At 42.8% G+C, this 14,090-nt stretch overlaps 1 protein-coding gene across 4 annotated transcripts in view; it reads left to right on the forward strand.

Moving 5' to 3' along the window:
• Positions 1-14,090, forward strand: part of DIP2B (disco interacting protein 2 homolog B) — a 185,073-nt gene that overhangs the window by 109,261 nt on the left and 61,722 nt on the right. For all 4 annotated transcript variants that reach the window (XM_079966337.1, XM_079966338.1, XM_079966340.1 and 1 more), the window contains exons 3-4: positions 6,811-6,933; positions 11,307-11,432. In XM_079966337.1, the coding sequence (XP_079822463.1) occupies positions 6,811-6,933; positions 11,307-11,432 (249 nt within the window). The remainder of the gene's footprint in view (positions 1-6,810; positions 6,934-11,306; positions 11,433-14,090) is intronic.

A 14,090-nucleotide genomic window follows, 5' to 3' on the forward strand; every position in this document is an offset into this window, starting at 1 on the left:
TGAATCTAAACTCTTAAATGATTTTGAATTTGGACTACACAAACCTCTCCCCAAGGCATGGCTTAGGCTACTTTATAGTTGTACCATTAGCTGCAGGACTTTTATTAAAGCATTCTAAAATACTTTTTTGCTCTTTTACTCTCACTTATATCTCATATGGTTATCCAAGGTAAGCTATGCAACCCTTTGTGGAAGTAAGTGCTATGGTTTGTAACTGCTCCCTTTATTAGTGCTGATATAAATCCATTGGTTGCATTCTCTCTAGAATACACTAAAACAATTGTTGAATAGAGTTTCTTCCGAGATAAATACTGGAGTGGGATAAGCAACTATTCTGGAAATCTTTTGAGTATACGTATTAAAAGTCTTAATACCTTGTGTATGGGACACATATTATAAGTGCTTCAAGAAAGGTAGTTGTCTCTTTTCCCCAGGTACTTCCCCCATTACCGTCTTTTTCGCTCTATTGGACGCACCGGACCACAGGACGCACCTAGTTTTTAGAGGGGGAAATCAAGGGAAAAAATATTATCCCCCCCCCAGCCCCAAAGAGCAACGGACAGGCTGCGCGCAGAGCTTCTCGGGGCTGCGGGGGCAAAGAAGCCAAGACAGCGAGCGGGATCCATAGCCGCGCAACCTCTCCAGCCAGGAGCTAAACCTCTCCAGCGCGGCTAAAGAAGAAGACAAGGCAGCGAGCACGATCCATCCTGCTCGCTGCCTTGGCCTCCTCTTTAGCCTTGCACAGCATCTTTAGCCTTGCACAACGGGATGGATCGCGCCCACTGTCCACCAGGGCTGGACTAGATGACTCCGGGGGTTCCCTTCCAACCCTGCAGTTCTGTGACCTCGGAAGGTGCTGGGGGTCTCCACCACTGGAGGCTTTTAAGCAGCGGTTGGGGGACCATCTGCCTGGCGTTCTTTAGCTGTGATTCCTACATTGTGAGGGGGCTGGGCTAGATGACCCTCGGGTGGCCCTCCCAACTCTATACAGTCCTACACTTCTGCGGCAGGAGATCCACAGCCACTTCACACAATGCCCACTCCTAATTTTCATCGGAGAGACATGTGGCTTCAGTGTCTAGGTAGGTACCCCCCTACCTGCCACTCTTTTAGCCTTGCGCAGCCTCCCGCAGCTGGAGAGGCACGCAAGGCTAAAGAGGAAGCCAGGCCATCGAGCGGGGATGGATCGCGCCCGCTGCCCTGGCTTCCTCTTTAGCCTTGCGCAGCCTCCCCCCGGCTGGAGAGGTTGCGCAAGGCTTTTCTAGAGGAGGGAGAAGGGGCTGACTGGCCGCGTCAGTCCCTTCTCCCTCCTGGGGAAAAGCCCGCAAGAGCCGCGCGAAGCCTGTGTGGGGCTATAGGGGGTTTTCCTGCCTGCCTCCCCCCTGCATTCGTTCCATAGGACGCACAGACTTTTCCCCTTAGTTTTTAAGACGGGAAAAGTGCGTCCTATGGTGCGAAAAATACGGTACTTCATTTACTTTACTTTGAAGTCATTTTTTAATGTTGTGGGTTATCCCAAGAGAAAAATGTCTAGGATTGAAAGTGGAGCCGTGGGTATGAAGTGTATTTCTGACTGTTCTCCATTATTTTGTAATCCTCTGCAAACCTGAATGTTATTGTAAAGATGCATCATTTTTTGTAGAAAAAAATCCATGTCTGGGCCCATTTGAATGAATGACAGTATGTTTTACTTCTCTGTTAGTCTCACCCTCTGGGATCAACATGGCAAGCATGCTGTTCTTACAGAACTTTTTTTTTTTTTTTGTAAACTTGTGAAAATTGGGAACCAAAGCCATGAAAGAAATGACAGTTGAAATGTAAACACCCTCTCTCTCTCTCTCTCTCTCTCTCTCTCTCTCTCTCTCTCTATCACACACACACACACACACACACACACACACACACTATGTCTGTATCTTTGTCTGTATTTGCCTGTAGTATTTTGCCTGTTTGTAAGAGGTCCCTACCTATAGCCCCTACATTTATTTGCTACCAAACATTGGACATCCCATTTGGCTAGCCAATAAAGAACGTTCAGCATCTTCAGTTGTCGGTTCGTCACAGCTCTGAATGTTTGGCACAAAATCCCTCTATCATGTTACATTCATCCCATTGCAATGAACAGAAAAGAAGAAGAGAAAAACAAGAAAGAAAAAAAAAATGGAAGAAACACTTATGAATCTTTCTGCTCCCCCAGGCTTCAATAGTCTCTGTAATTTTCCCATTCTTGCTCATCGGTGAGCTTTCCCCAGCAATGCTACAAATAAGTATATTTTATTCTTTGGGGATTTCCAGCTAATTTTAGAACCTTGTTATTTATCTACAAAAAAGCAGTTTGATCTCTTCTTATAATTCCTCTGCTTTTCATGCAACACTGAGCTGATACCCAGTGTGACTGCTAATTAGCAGCTGAAACGACAGTAGAAGAAAACTATAATTAACGGTGCTAGGTTCATGGACTGATGGGCCTTAAATAATTATGTGGGTATGTTAGAGTGAGCATTGTATGTTTAACATGAAAATTGCATACCAAGTGAAGAGTGAATATACAGGTAGGGCTTAGTGTATACCACAATCTTGTGCAAGTACAGACAAAGCACATAATGTAGAAATCAGCTTTCTTAGAAGTTGAAGCTTGTATTTAGAAAACAAAGCAAGTTTATAGTCCTTAATATTTTGTAGTTGGCTTGAAATTATTGAACCAGTGCCTCCTGAAATCACACTTTATTCAGGTGTGTTTTCTTGTGGTCAAAAGTTGTATCTTCAAAGCACCGTATAGGCTCTTGTGCTTTTGTGTGGCACGTAGAAGCAGAATAAAATATGCAGAATAGAAAAAAAACATGCAGTTGATTATGCAAAGTAATAAAAACATGTCCTGGGGCAAGAGCTGAAGGCTTGCAATGCAGTACCTTGGCTGAAGCTAAGTGTGTCTGTTGAGGGACCACTAGATGGGAGAATGGCTAGAAATTCCTGGTGTGGTGCCAACTTCCTTGGTGGGAGAAAGGTAAGATTCAAATGAAATGAATTAAATTATAAAATGAATTAAATTATAAACATAAGCATATATTTTTTTTACAAGTTACAGGGCTAGGTTTTCCTTGTTGCAGAATTGGGTTAACTTTGGTTCAGATTTGCTTATTTTATTTCACACAACTTTTTCTAAGTATTCCCACTCCCGCCCTTTCTGCTTCTCTCATTCTTCAGGGACTGCTTTAAAGATTAGAAATTTATGAAATTCTATAAATGTTTGATTCCATGTATTAGTGGTAAAGGCTTACTTTCTCCTCAGAGACAGTTCACCTCTTCATCCAAAACCACCCAAACACATTTAATGATTTTTTTTTTAAATGGCAAACTCTCCTAAATGTAGCCTAGTTTTCATTGGATAGACTGTCATTGGGGGCTGTTCATTGAAGGGGGGCAGGAATCTTGTGGTTTGCAGCTATTTTCTTCAGTTGTGAAACTGTTATTTGTTATGTATGTGATCAATTTTATATTGATGCCAGCAAGTTATGTTTTAGGAGTCAGCACTGAATTTCAGATACTTACGTGACCCAGGCAGTTGGATTTTTCAAACCTGACCCTAAGCAATAAAGAATTTAGCCATACCAGAGAATATTGAACTCATTATATTGGTCTTCAAACTGTGTTCCTTGTATATGTTGTTGTTGTTGTTGTTGTTTAGTCGTGTAGTCGTGTCCTACTCTTTGTGACCCCATGGACCAGAGCATGCCAGGCACTCCTGTCTTCCACTGCCTCCCGCAGTTTGGTCAAACTCATGCTGGTAGCTTCGAGAACACTGTCCAACCATCTCGTCCTCTGTCGTCCCCTTCTCCTTGTGCCCTCCATCTTTCCCAACATGGGATTCTTGAGTCTCCTCTAGCACCATAATTCAAAAGCATCAATTCTTCGGCGATCAGCCTTCTTTATGGTCTAGCTCTCACTTCCATACATCACTACTGGGAAAACCATAGCTTTAACTATACGGACCTTTGATGGCAAGGTGATGTCTCTGCTTTTTAAGATGCTGTCTAGGTTTGTCATTGCTTTTCTCCCAAGAAGCAGGCGTCTTTTAATTTCGTGGCTGCTGTCACCATCTGCAGTGATCATGGAGTCCTTGTATATAGAGTTGCTTAATGTGAGCGTGCAGTGTCAGGCAAAGTTTGCCTTTCCCTACCAATTTTCTTCTGTAACGTGTGCATCTTTAGGAGATGGTTTATTGTGTGTATTAATACAGGAATTCTCCAATTTCCATCTCCCAGGACCTATTTGAGAGGACTGAAAATTACTGGGACTTAGCAAGGGCAGGGTGGGTGAGTGAGGAGAGATAGGGCAAGCTGTGGTACGGAGACCCAGCCACAGATGTCCCCTGGTCCACCATTTGAGAACTGCTGAGTTAGGATATTGGTCCAACTCTGACCATGAAGCACAGCCAGTATCTTGTGTGAGCAAAACCCTAGAACTTGCTACAGAATTCTTCATAATGCAATTCCTTGACAGGCAAATCAGTGCGGAAGGTGGAAACTTTGAAAAATGCTGATCTAAGCTATGAATTTATTGCTAAACTGGGGATAATATCACTCATCCTGACTAGTGAATGCCTCCACTTCCACTCTAAGGCCCTCGTCTCCCAAATTGTAAACAACTTATTTTTCCAAGCACTTCCTGCCAATCTTTTAAAAATGATTTCCAAGTCAGGTAGCTTCTGTGAAATAATCCATTTCTCTATTGTGGCCTACTTAGTAAAAATAGCAGATTCCAATTGTTCATTCAGAAAGGTCAGCAACTTTTAAAATAACACATTTCCCTTCCCACATCCAAACAAGCCTATACCACCGTGTTTATAAACTTTCTGTAGTTTGCTTTATTGTGCTTGAATGCTTTTATTATCCCTATAAGACTTCAGGGCTTTGGTTGAAAAATATCTGACTCTCCAAGTGTCCCTATTTTCCAGAGACGTCCCTGATTTAGAAAAGCCATCCTGGTTTCTGATTTGATCTTGGAATGTCCCACTTTTCCTTAGGATGTTCCTATTTTCATTGGAGAAATGTTGGAGGGTATGGAGTTTTCCAACCTCCAAGCTGCCTGAAGGCAAACCTGTATAAGGAAGGTTTTTTTAAAAACAACAACAACGTTATACATGTTTTTATATATGTTGGAAGCTGCCCAGAGTAGCTGGGGCAACCCAGTAAGATGTGTGTGGGGTATAAATAGTAACATTATCATTATGGAATGGGACGTCCCAATTTTCATCAGAGAAATGTTAGAGGGTATGAAATATCAGGAATTAGATTGACATACTCTGATCAGTTTCTTATTTGACTCACGTTTGGAAGGGTAGAGTAACAAGTTCCAGGGGTAATATTTTCCTCCCCCAATGCTTTTTTTCCACTGCACTCATCCTTCTGGGTTCATGAATCTACATGCATACATTTGCTGATAAATGTGCGTACAAGAATAAACTGAACCTAGCTGCAAATATTTTCCACAAACCTCCTCATTCTGCCCCAACTCAGATGGCTTCTGATACTCTCCTTTCCCTAAAGAATAAGGAAGGAGGAAGCATATGCAACTACGACTGTCGTGCTGGGGTAAAACATTGCAAGGTTATTCAGGTTGCTCCTCATAGATTTTTAGGGCTGGGAAATGCAGCTGAGATAGCTTTGCTGTTCCTAGAGGAGGTATAAACTGCCACTTACTTGCTCAGCTGGGAGATGTTGTTATCTGCGCTGCTAGGAGAATGCATTTTTTGCCTATGTTTCAGCCTGCAGAATGCTAAAGGCTTGTGCCTAGTTGTGCGTCATCTGCACTGCACTCTGTCAGTTGCTGTTCATTTTCCTGATAAAAGCATAATGACTTAATTATTAGTTCCTTCATGGGCAGTGTAATTGGGGTGGGAGTTAAGAATCTCCAAATGTTGCTTAAATGTGCAGGCATCTGGTCAGCACATGCTCCAATTTCTGCCCTCACTTCATCCTTCCCTCTGCTCAAAACCTTGTGGACCCTATGCATGCTCTACAAGTACTGTGTAAGGACCAGATAAATTGACATCATGAGCTGGATGCTGTTTGCTATTCTAGACCAGGGCTGAATGCTGTTGCATGTTCCTTGCTGTTGGCAACTAATTTTTAAGTTAGCAAGTTGACCCTTGGTTGAATATTTTATAAGCTTAGACAGCACTATAACATATGTATGGATATAGGCATTCAAGACTCCTGGGATTTTTTCTACCTGTTCTGTAATATTCAAAGAATCTTTTGTGGATGGTCATGTAGCCTGTTCTTAAAAGGTTTGAATCCCTGTGACTTGGTGAGTTCCCGTTGCTCTGTCCCAGCTCCTGCCAACCTAGCAGTTTGAAAGCACACCAGTTCAAGTAGATAAATAGGTACCGCTGTGGCGGGAAGGTAAGGAGCGTTTCTGTGCCGTTGCACCAGAAGCGGTTTAGTCATGCTGTCCACATGACCTGGAAAGCTGTCTGTGGACAAACGCCGGCTCCCTCGGCCTGAAAGCAAGATGAGCACTGCAACCCCATAGTCGCATTTGACAGGACTTAACCATCCAGGGGTCCTTTACCTTTACCTTTTTACCTTCTTAAAAGTCTCAGTAAAGGAAATCCCACAACTTGATGCAATTGTGTAAGATTTTGCTGGAAAAAATTCTGCCCGTTGTCAATTTCTCATTTGCGTGCAAAAGCACCTATATCGTTACTGGGCAATCAGCCAGTACAGATCCTGAATGCTGGTCAGAAGAAGCCATTTATTTTCTTTGACTCTTTCATAAAGTAGTATTTTTTTGGTAATATTTCCCCAGGGGTCGACCCAGGTCTGCAAAAGGAACCCCGAAATCAGACACCCACTCCAGCAGCAGCACCATCTTCATCCAAGTATCATCGGGCACGATCTGGGGGAGCTAGAGATGAACGCTATCGATCTGGTAAGGCTACTACAAATTCATCTGAGAAACATTGAGGGGTTGTTGTTTTTTACATTTTTTTTTTTAATCAAATCGGGAGATTGTAGCCAATGATAGTCATCCTCTGAGTAGACCCATGAAAATTATTGGAGATCACTAACTTAGCTTTGTTGATTTCATATGAGTTTACTCTAAGTGAAACACAGTTCAGTGCAGCTCCAGGATTTATACATTAGGGCTATGAGTTTAGCATTTTCATTCCAAATCCTTCCTGTAGAATTTGCTGCATCTTTCTTCTGGCTGGGATTTGAGTTCTGCTCTGTTGCCCACTTCAAGCATTGTTGCAGAGGCAAGCCTTCAAGCTACCTTTACTAGAGTCTTAGATTTTAAGGGAGAAAAGGCCTTTCGTGTCATGCTTCTTTTTCAGTCTTTTAAAATGCTTTTCTAAAAATACATCTTTAAGTAGAGCATTCACTACCAGAGGCCAGTGTCTAGCATGTTGGATTCGGATATGGGAATGGAATAATAGAATTGTAGAGTTGAAGGGTATCCCGAGGGTCATCTAGTCCAACCCCCTGCAATACATGAAAGATGGCCATCCAACCTCTGCTTAAAAACCTCCAAGGAAGGAAAGCCTGTCACCTCCTGTGGAAGTCTGTTCCACTATCAAACATCTCTTACTGTCAGGAAATTCTTCCCGATGTTCCATCAGAATCTCCCTTCTAGTAACTTGAATCCATCAATTTGGGTCCTAGCCTCCAGAGCAGGAGAAAACCAGCTTGCTCCATCCTCCATGTGACAGCCTTTTAGGTTTCTGAAGATATGTTTACCCGTGTTAAAATCCCCCTGCAGCCATGCGACTCACTATATCTTACCACAAGCTATCTCACAGGGTTGTGAGGATAAAATGAGAATTTTATTTATGCTGTCTTTATATATAAATACCTCGGGTGGTACCTCGGGTTACATATGCTTCAGGTTACATATGCTTCAGGTTACAGACTCCACTAACCCAGAATAGTACCTCGGGTTAAGAACTTTGCTTCAGGATGAGAACAGAAATTGTGCTCCGGCAGCACGGCAGCAGCAGGAGGCCCCACTAGCTAAAGTGGTGCTTCAGGTTAAGAACAGTTTCAGGTTAAGAACGGACCTCTGGAACGAATTAAGTACGTAACCAGAGGTACCACTGTATGTCTCTTCACATTTTGGAATCAGTTACCACACCTCAAACTCTGTTTCGCTGGATGTAGATGTTCATCCTTTGTTTCCAAGACCTCGGGACAATCTTCTACCAAAAACGAAGGTTCACCCTATCAGACAGAAACCTGCAAAATGCAGTGCAATCCAAAACGTTTCCATGTTCGACATGTCATCTCTGCCCACTGAAGGCAACTTGAGATGTTCACATAAAGTGGGTCTCTTAGCACCTCTTTCTGCTGTTTCCATTCCTTGTGAGAAAGCAGAGTGAGGAGATTCATCCATCCTCTGTGGCAAGTTATGTGTTGCTCCTTGCAGACATGCATCTTGGTATGAAGGATACATACATCCACCTAGCGATGAGAGAAATAGTCAGACTTCTGTCTGCTTCTTGTGAGCATCTGCAGCTACCATGAGTCTCCAAACCCAGCAGGTATTAGATCTTGCCAAGATCTTGCAACTAGGATTTTAGGCTCATTGATGTCCAAATTTCTACTTCTTAGTGCTAGCTAAGGCAGAGGGAGAAGATGCGGTACCACTTTGAATTTGCTACTCGCTTTCAGCTCACAAACCATTTCCCTCTCCTGTCTATATTTTGGAAGTGCTGCAGAGGATCCTGCATAGCAGTACTTAAAACCACCACCGCTAGCACAGCTCTGGATTCAGATGATCTCATGTATTGGCTGGATCAGCAAGTGAGAGGGTATTGGGTAGCAGGGAGAAGTGCCCAAATTCTGTTCATTTATGTATTGATTGCATTTTCCTCCAAAGAGCTCAAGGTGGCATAGGTGGTCACCCCCCCACACACACATCTGATTTAATCTGCACAACAACCCTGTGAGGTAGGTCAGGTGAGAGGCTGTGACTGGTGCAAGGTCACCCAGCGAGCTTTGGATTTGAACCCCAATCTGCTAGGTCCTAGTCCAACGCTCTAGCCACTACTCCATACTGGCTCTTTGGGGCTCATGTCTGACTAGGGAGCATTATTAAAAATTAGGAATGATTTTCTTAGCTTTAGTATTATGTTCCTCAGCTTGTTTGCGTTATCTGCGGTTCTGTGCCTTGCAGGTAGCTTTTGATGATGTCCTTGCTCCACCCTCATGGAGTTTAACATTGTTAAACTCTTGAGTCCTGAATCATAATTTGCTTTTCTGCCTTTGTCCAATTTGTGCACCACCACTCCAAAGTCACCAGCCAATCCGGAGATTTGTTTTCAGCCCTGCTCAGCTAAATCCTCTCAGCATACAAGTGTTTTCCTGCCTTTCTTGGTAAAATAACCTTCTCACCACCATTTGTTCCCTCTTATTGTGCTCCTGAAAAAGAAGTCGTTCCTGAAGTATATGAATCATGTGGCGTTTGTTTCATCTGTAGCATTGAACTACTGTGCCTGTCCAGATGAGTCATGTTCAGTAGTTGGCATTTACAGCATGAACTCTTTTTCTTTTTGCCTAATCTCCTTCAGGCTAATTCCCCTGGTCCCTGTCGGCTTGCTGAAATGGCCCTTCTGGAGCACAGTGTTCAAACATGAGCAGGCTGCTGCTGCTGCTGCTGCTGCTGCTGCTGCTGAACTCACAAAGCTGTACCAGGCCTTTGAGACCAAAGCATCAGATATGTTCAAATGCTGTTAGGAAAAATTCTATTGAGGGCAGAATTGACTAACAGGTTTTAGGAGGAAATCTTCCAGACATTCATACAGCTGTAGCTATATGTGGGTGTGTGGATAGAGCCCAACAATTTGCATGGGATATGATTTGGGGGTCTATGGGCTATGTGGCTTGTCAGCCATACTTACTATTTTAGCTTTGTGCAAATTGGTGAACTTTCCTCCTCTTCTTCCCAATAGCAAAGTTGCGATGCTTTTGTGTAGGGTTCCAAAACTCTACCACACACACACACACACACACAGACAAATAAACACACTTTAAGACTGGTAAGAAAAGAGGAACTCAAATCTGTACTGGCATGTCCCCTGGGTGGGTGTTTTGCTATACAGTTTACATTGGGGGTTTTCACTGAATTAAAGGATACGGATCCTATGTTGAACCATATTCTGGGGCTCTTATATCTCTGTAGTACAGAGAAAGCTGGTTGTCTAGCATGGCTTGGATTTAAAAAGAGGCAGCTATAAAAACATACACTTTTCTCAATGATATCCCCACTGAAGGACCTTTGTAGTAAAGTAATTTCTCCACAACTGGCAGTTCTGGTGCTGTTCCCCTGTAATGTGGTTAGAAAACAACCCCAGACGTTCAGGGTTCTGAATTTAAAGAAACTTTCTACTTGCGGCATTTTATGTGCATGTTTCATACAGGGGTGTTCATGGTTAGTTTCACTTATAGCAGGCACCCTGTTTAGAAGTGGTCCTCACTCCCTAGAATGTTTGGGCATGGCTCAGTCAAGTTTCCTAGACCTTGACATGGGTGAGGATGAATGAAGGCAGAAAAACTTTAATTGGTAATCAGTTGGGATTTCATGTCCCATATTTGGACTGTGCTCTTTTGGTTTTAATCAATCTCCTCTTTTCTGCAATTCTGGTTTGCAAATAAACACTTTGGGCGGGGGGAAAGAATGTTAATTGCACCTTTGAAAATGTATTGTATCTATTCATTATATTATAGGGTTGCCATATTCCCAAAAGTGAAAATCTGGACAAAGTTGTTGAGCTCTTTAGTTTTGGGGAGTCAGGAATTTGTAAGAACTGCATAAAATCTGATATTGCAAGTTCACTTTATTTTAGGTAGTTTGTAAGTTTTCATGGCACTTTGTAAGTAATTGTCTCTTTCTCACATATTTGATAAATGGTGTAAAATTATTTCCGAACAACTGTGTGAATATTTGTTGCCAATGTGCTGTACGAGTTGCACTATCTTTATTAATGGCACAAGTTTCATTTTTCTAGCAACACTTACGAAGTAAGCAGAAAGCAAGTTAAAATAGGTGTGTAGCAGTGTGTGTATATGAGAGAGAGAGAGAGAGAGAGAGAGAGAGAGAGAGAGAGAGAGAGAGAGATGCAGTTTAGGCCAATTTTGTGGGATTTGTAAGTATGCCCAGTTCCATTACACCTAACCTTGCCCAAGTGGCTGGATGCCCGGCATTTCTTACACAGCTACAGAAGGATAGCCCAATAGGTGGCTTTGACGTCGTCTTCTACCATGCAGATTTCTGATGTACTCACTGATTTCCACCCCCATCTGCAGACATCCATACGGAGGCAGTTCAAGCTGCATTGGCAAAACACAAGGAACAGAAGATGGCCCTGCCCATGCCAACAAAAAGACGGTCCACATTTGTACAGTCTCCAGCTGATGCCTGCACCCCTCCAGGTTAGAGATCTACCCGTATCTGCTTTAATTCCTGATTGGAATCTTAAATTTGCAATAGCGTTTCAGTTGGCTCTTCTATGACACTTGGGCCGCGGTTAAAGAATTCCACTTTTCTCTCTTTATGTCCTCACACTTATGGTTGGTGTTTGTTTTGGTAAGAGGTGAAAGCTGTTTATTCTTCATAAGGCTCTGAAATAAAAATCTTCGTGTTTTTCTCTTAATCCATAACTTACATCTAAAGGATCTGAAGGTTGCACATGGGTAATGAGAATTAAAATACTTTACAATTAATCAGTTCAAGTGCAGCAATTGTTTTCAGCGTTTGGAGGGCTGAGTCCTACTACTTAAGAAGAAATAGTGAAGAATGGAGTGCTCCTGAGTGTGTGCAGAGTTGATTTTTCTCACTGCTGTCTCATCAGATTATACTGGATTAGGCTACAGGGCTTTCATATGGTAGGGCAGGGCTTCCAGGCAGGCTTTTAAACGTTAACCACAACCACTTACCATGTGGTTGGCATGCGTTTCCTGTTCATAGAGCGGCCTGAGGTGGTCCTTATTTACTGAGATCTCCAATAAAAGAGATCAGATGGCTTTGCTACAGATCCCGGTGGTTTTGCTATCAAACATTAATGAGTACACATTTCTTTTTCTCAGGCTGCGCCGTGAGTGAAGTGAAGGGCTGTGTAAAAACAGCTTTACACACTTAGTGTGCTTAGGCTCATGCCAATAGTCCTGTAATGTCTGGGTGTTACACTCTTCTCATTCAAGTAAAATAGAAAAAAAAAATCAGCATTGTAGTGAGACGGTGGTGAAGCTATTCAGCCTTTTTACGACATAAGTTGCTTTATAGTCGAGGTGGGGCCCATATCTTGACCCCCAGCCCCCTGCCATATTTACCAGCAGTAGTTGTGCTGTTCTAAGAAAAGTCAGATGTAGCATTGAGGATAGCAGCATAGGGGGCTTGCGAGGGTAACAGAGTTCAGCAGAAGAGCTCAGTGTGCTTCTGGGAATTTTTATAGGAATACATGGAAATCATTTGAGAGGATCAGAAATTAACATATGAACATGGCCAGCCTTGGGACCAAATTGGAAGTAGTGATCTCCCCACATCCTTTTCGCAGCTCCAAATCACTAACCAACTTTAAAAGTCTTCAGGACTGTCTGTGGCCAAAGTGAACATCTTACACATCTTACTAATTCCTGACCTAAAAGGTAAAGGGACCCCTGACCATTAGGTCCAGTCGTGACCAACTCTGGGGTTGCGGCGCTCATATCACGTTATTGGCCGAGGGAGCCGGCGTACAGCTTCCGGGTCATGTAGCTAGCATTACTAAGCTGCTTCTGGCGAACCAGAGCAGCGCATGGAAACGCCGTTTACCTTCCTGCCGGAGCAGAATTCCTGACCTAGGATGTAGTAAAAAAAAAAAAAGTAAACACTGGGTGGTGTTGGAGTTTGAATTATCTACAAGTTAATTTTCAGTTTGAGTTTCATTTATTGTCAATTTGTTTTCAATTCTTTTTAATCATAAAAATAAATAAATGGAGACCCCACGCTAATTAGGATTGCCCTTCAAGTTAATTTAGGGAGTTAATTTAGGTTGCCCTCTAAACTTCTAGTTTAGCCTTGGAAAGGGCTTTCTTTCTTTCTTTCTTTCTTTGGCCTCACCCTGTTTTAGCTTTGGCCCACACACCTTTTTGCCATGTGAGTTTGCCATGAGGAGTATCATCAGATTCTCTCTGGCCTGGTTGCAAGATGGCTTCCTTGGTTGATATGGCAGGTTGGTCTGCATTTCCTTCTTTTGAGCAGAGCTAGATGGCAACACATAAGCTAAACTCTTCCCTATTTGACATTTCTTGAACCCAAGTACTAGAGCCACTGTGGGGTCAAGTTAATTGCTTTTGAACACGCCGTTATGACTAATGAGCTAGTAAATGTACAAAGATGGCATTCAGATGCTCCCATTCTAGTGGAATTCAGGGAAAGCTGCACGATTTTATGCGCCCTGATTATGCATTTGAAAAAATTCTGTATACTGTATAGTCAACATAGTCTATTCACAGGAGCAATTACTGCTCCCCTTATTGTAAACTTGCGATATCAGAGCTGAGCAGCTTATTCAGCATAAAAATTCTCATTAATGTGCAAGTGATTTGGGGACACTCATTTCTGTCAGTCTTCTGGGTGTTTGGTTAACAGGAATTTGGGGTTCATGGTGCCAACCAGCTGTTAACTGTCAGTGGGGACAGACAGCAGCCCTGGGAAAAGTGAATCTCCTTATGACTTTGATCAGCCTTGACAGCGGTACTCAGGATAGCTGATTAATGGTGATCAAAGTGGTGGAGACATAATTGCTTGGCTCATGAGCTTTGAGCAGCATTTGGGCAATGGAGCTTCCACTCCATAAATAAGAAGCCATGTGTAAGTTTAGTAGAACTTTCTGTTAGTGCACCCCCCACCCCTCAGCATCATCATAACATTGGATAGGTTGTAAGTGTGGGTACCTCTTCCAAAATCTGAATCCACTCGGAGCATGAGACTCTTAATCTCTAGTGAGAATAAACTAACATCTGAAACCACTGTTTGATCCTGGCTTGTTCTCACTAACCATAGTTTAAACAGGTAATTGGGAACTTGTAGTCCTCCAGACACTGATAGAC

Source organism: Podarcis cretensis, assembly GCF_951804945.1.
Source record: "Podarcis cretensis genome assembly, chromosome: 2".
In the NCBI taxonomy this organism is placed as follows: domain Eukaryota; kingdom Metazoa; phylum Chordata; class Lepidosauria; order Squamata; family Lacertidae; genus Podarcis; species Podarcis cretensis.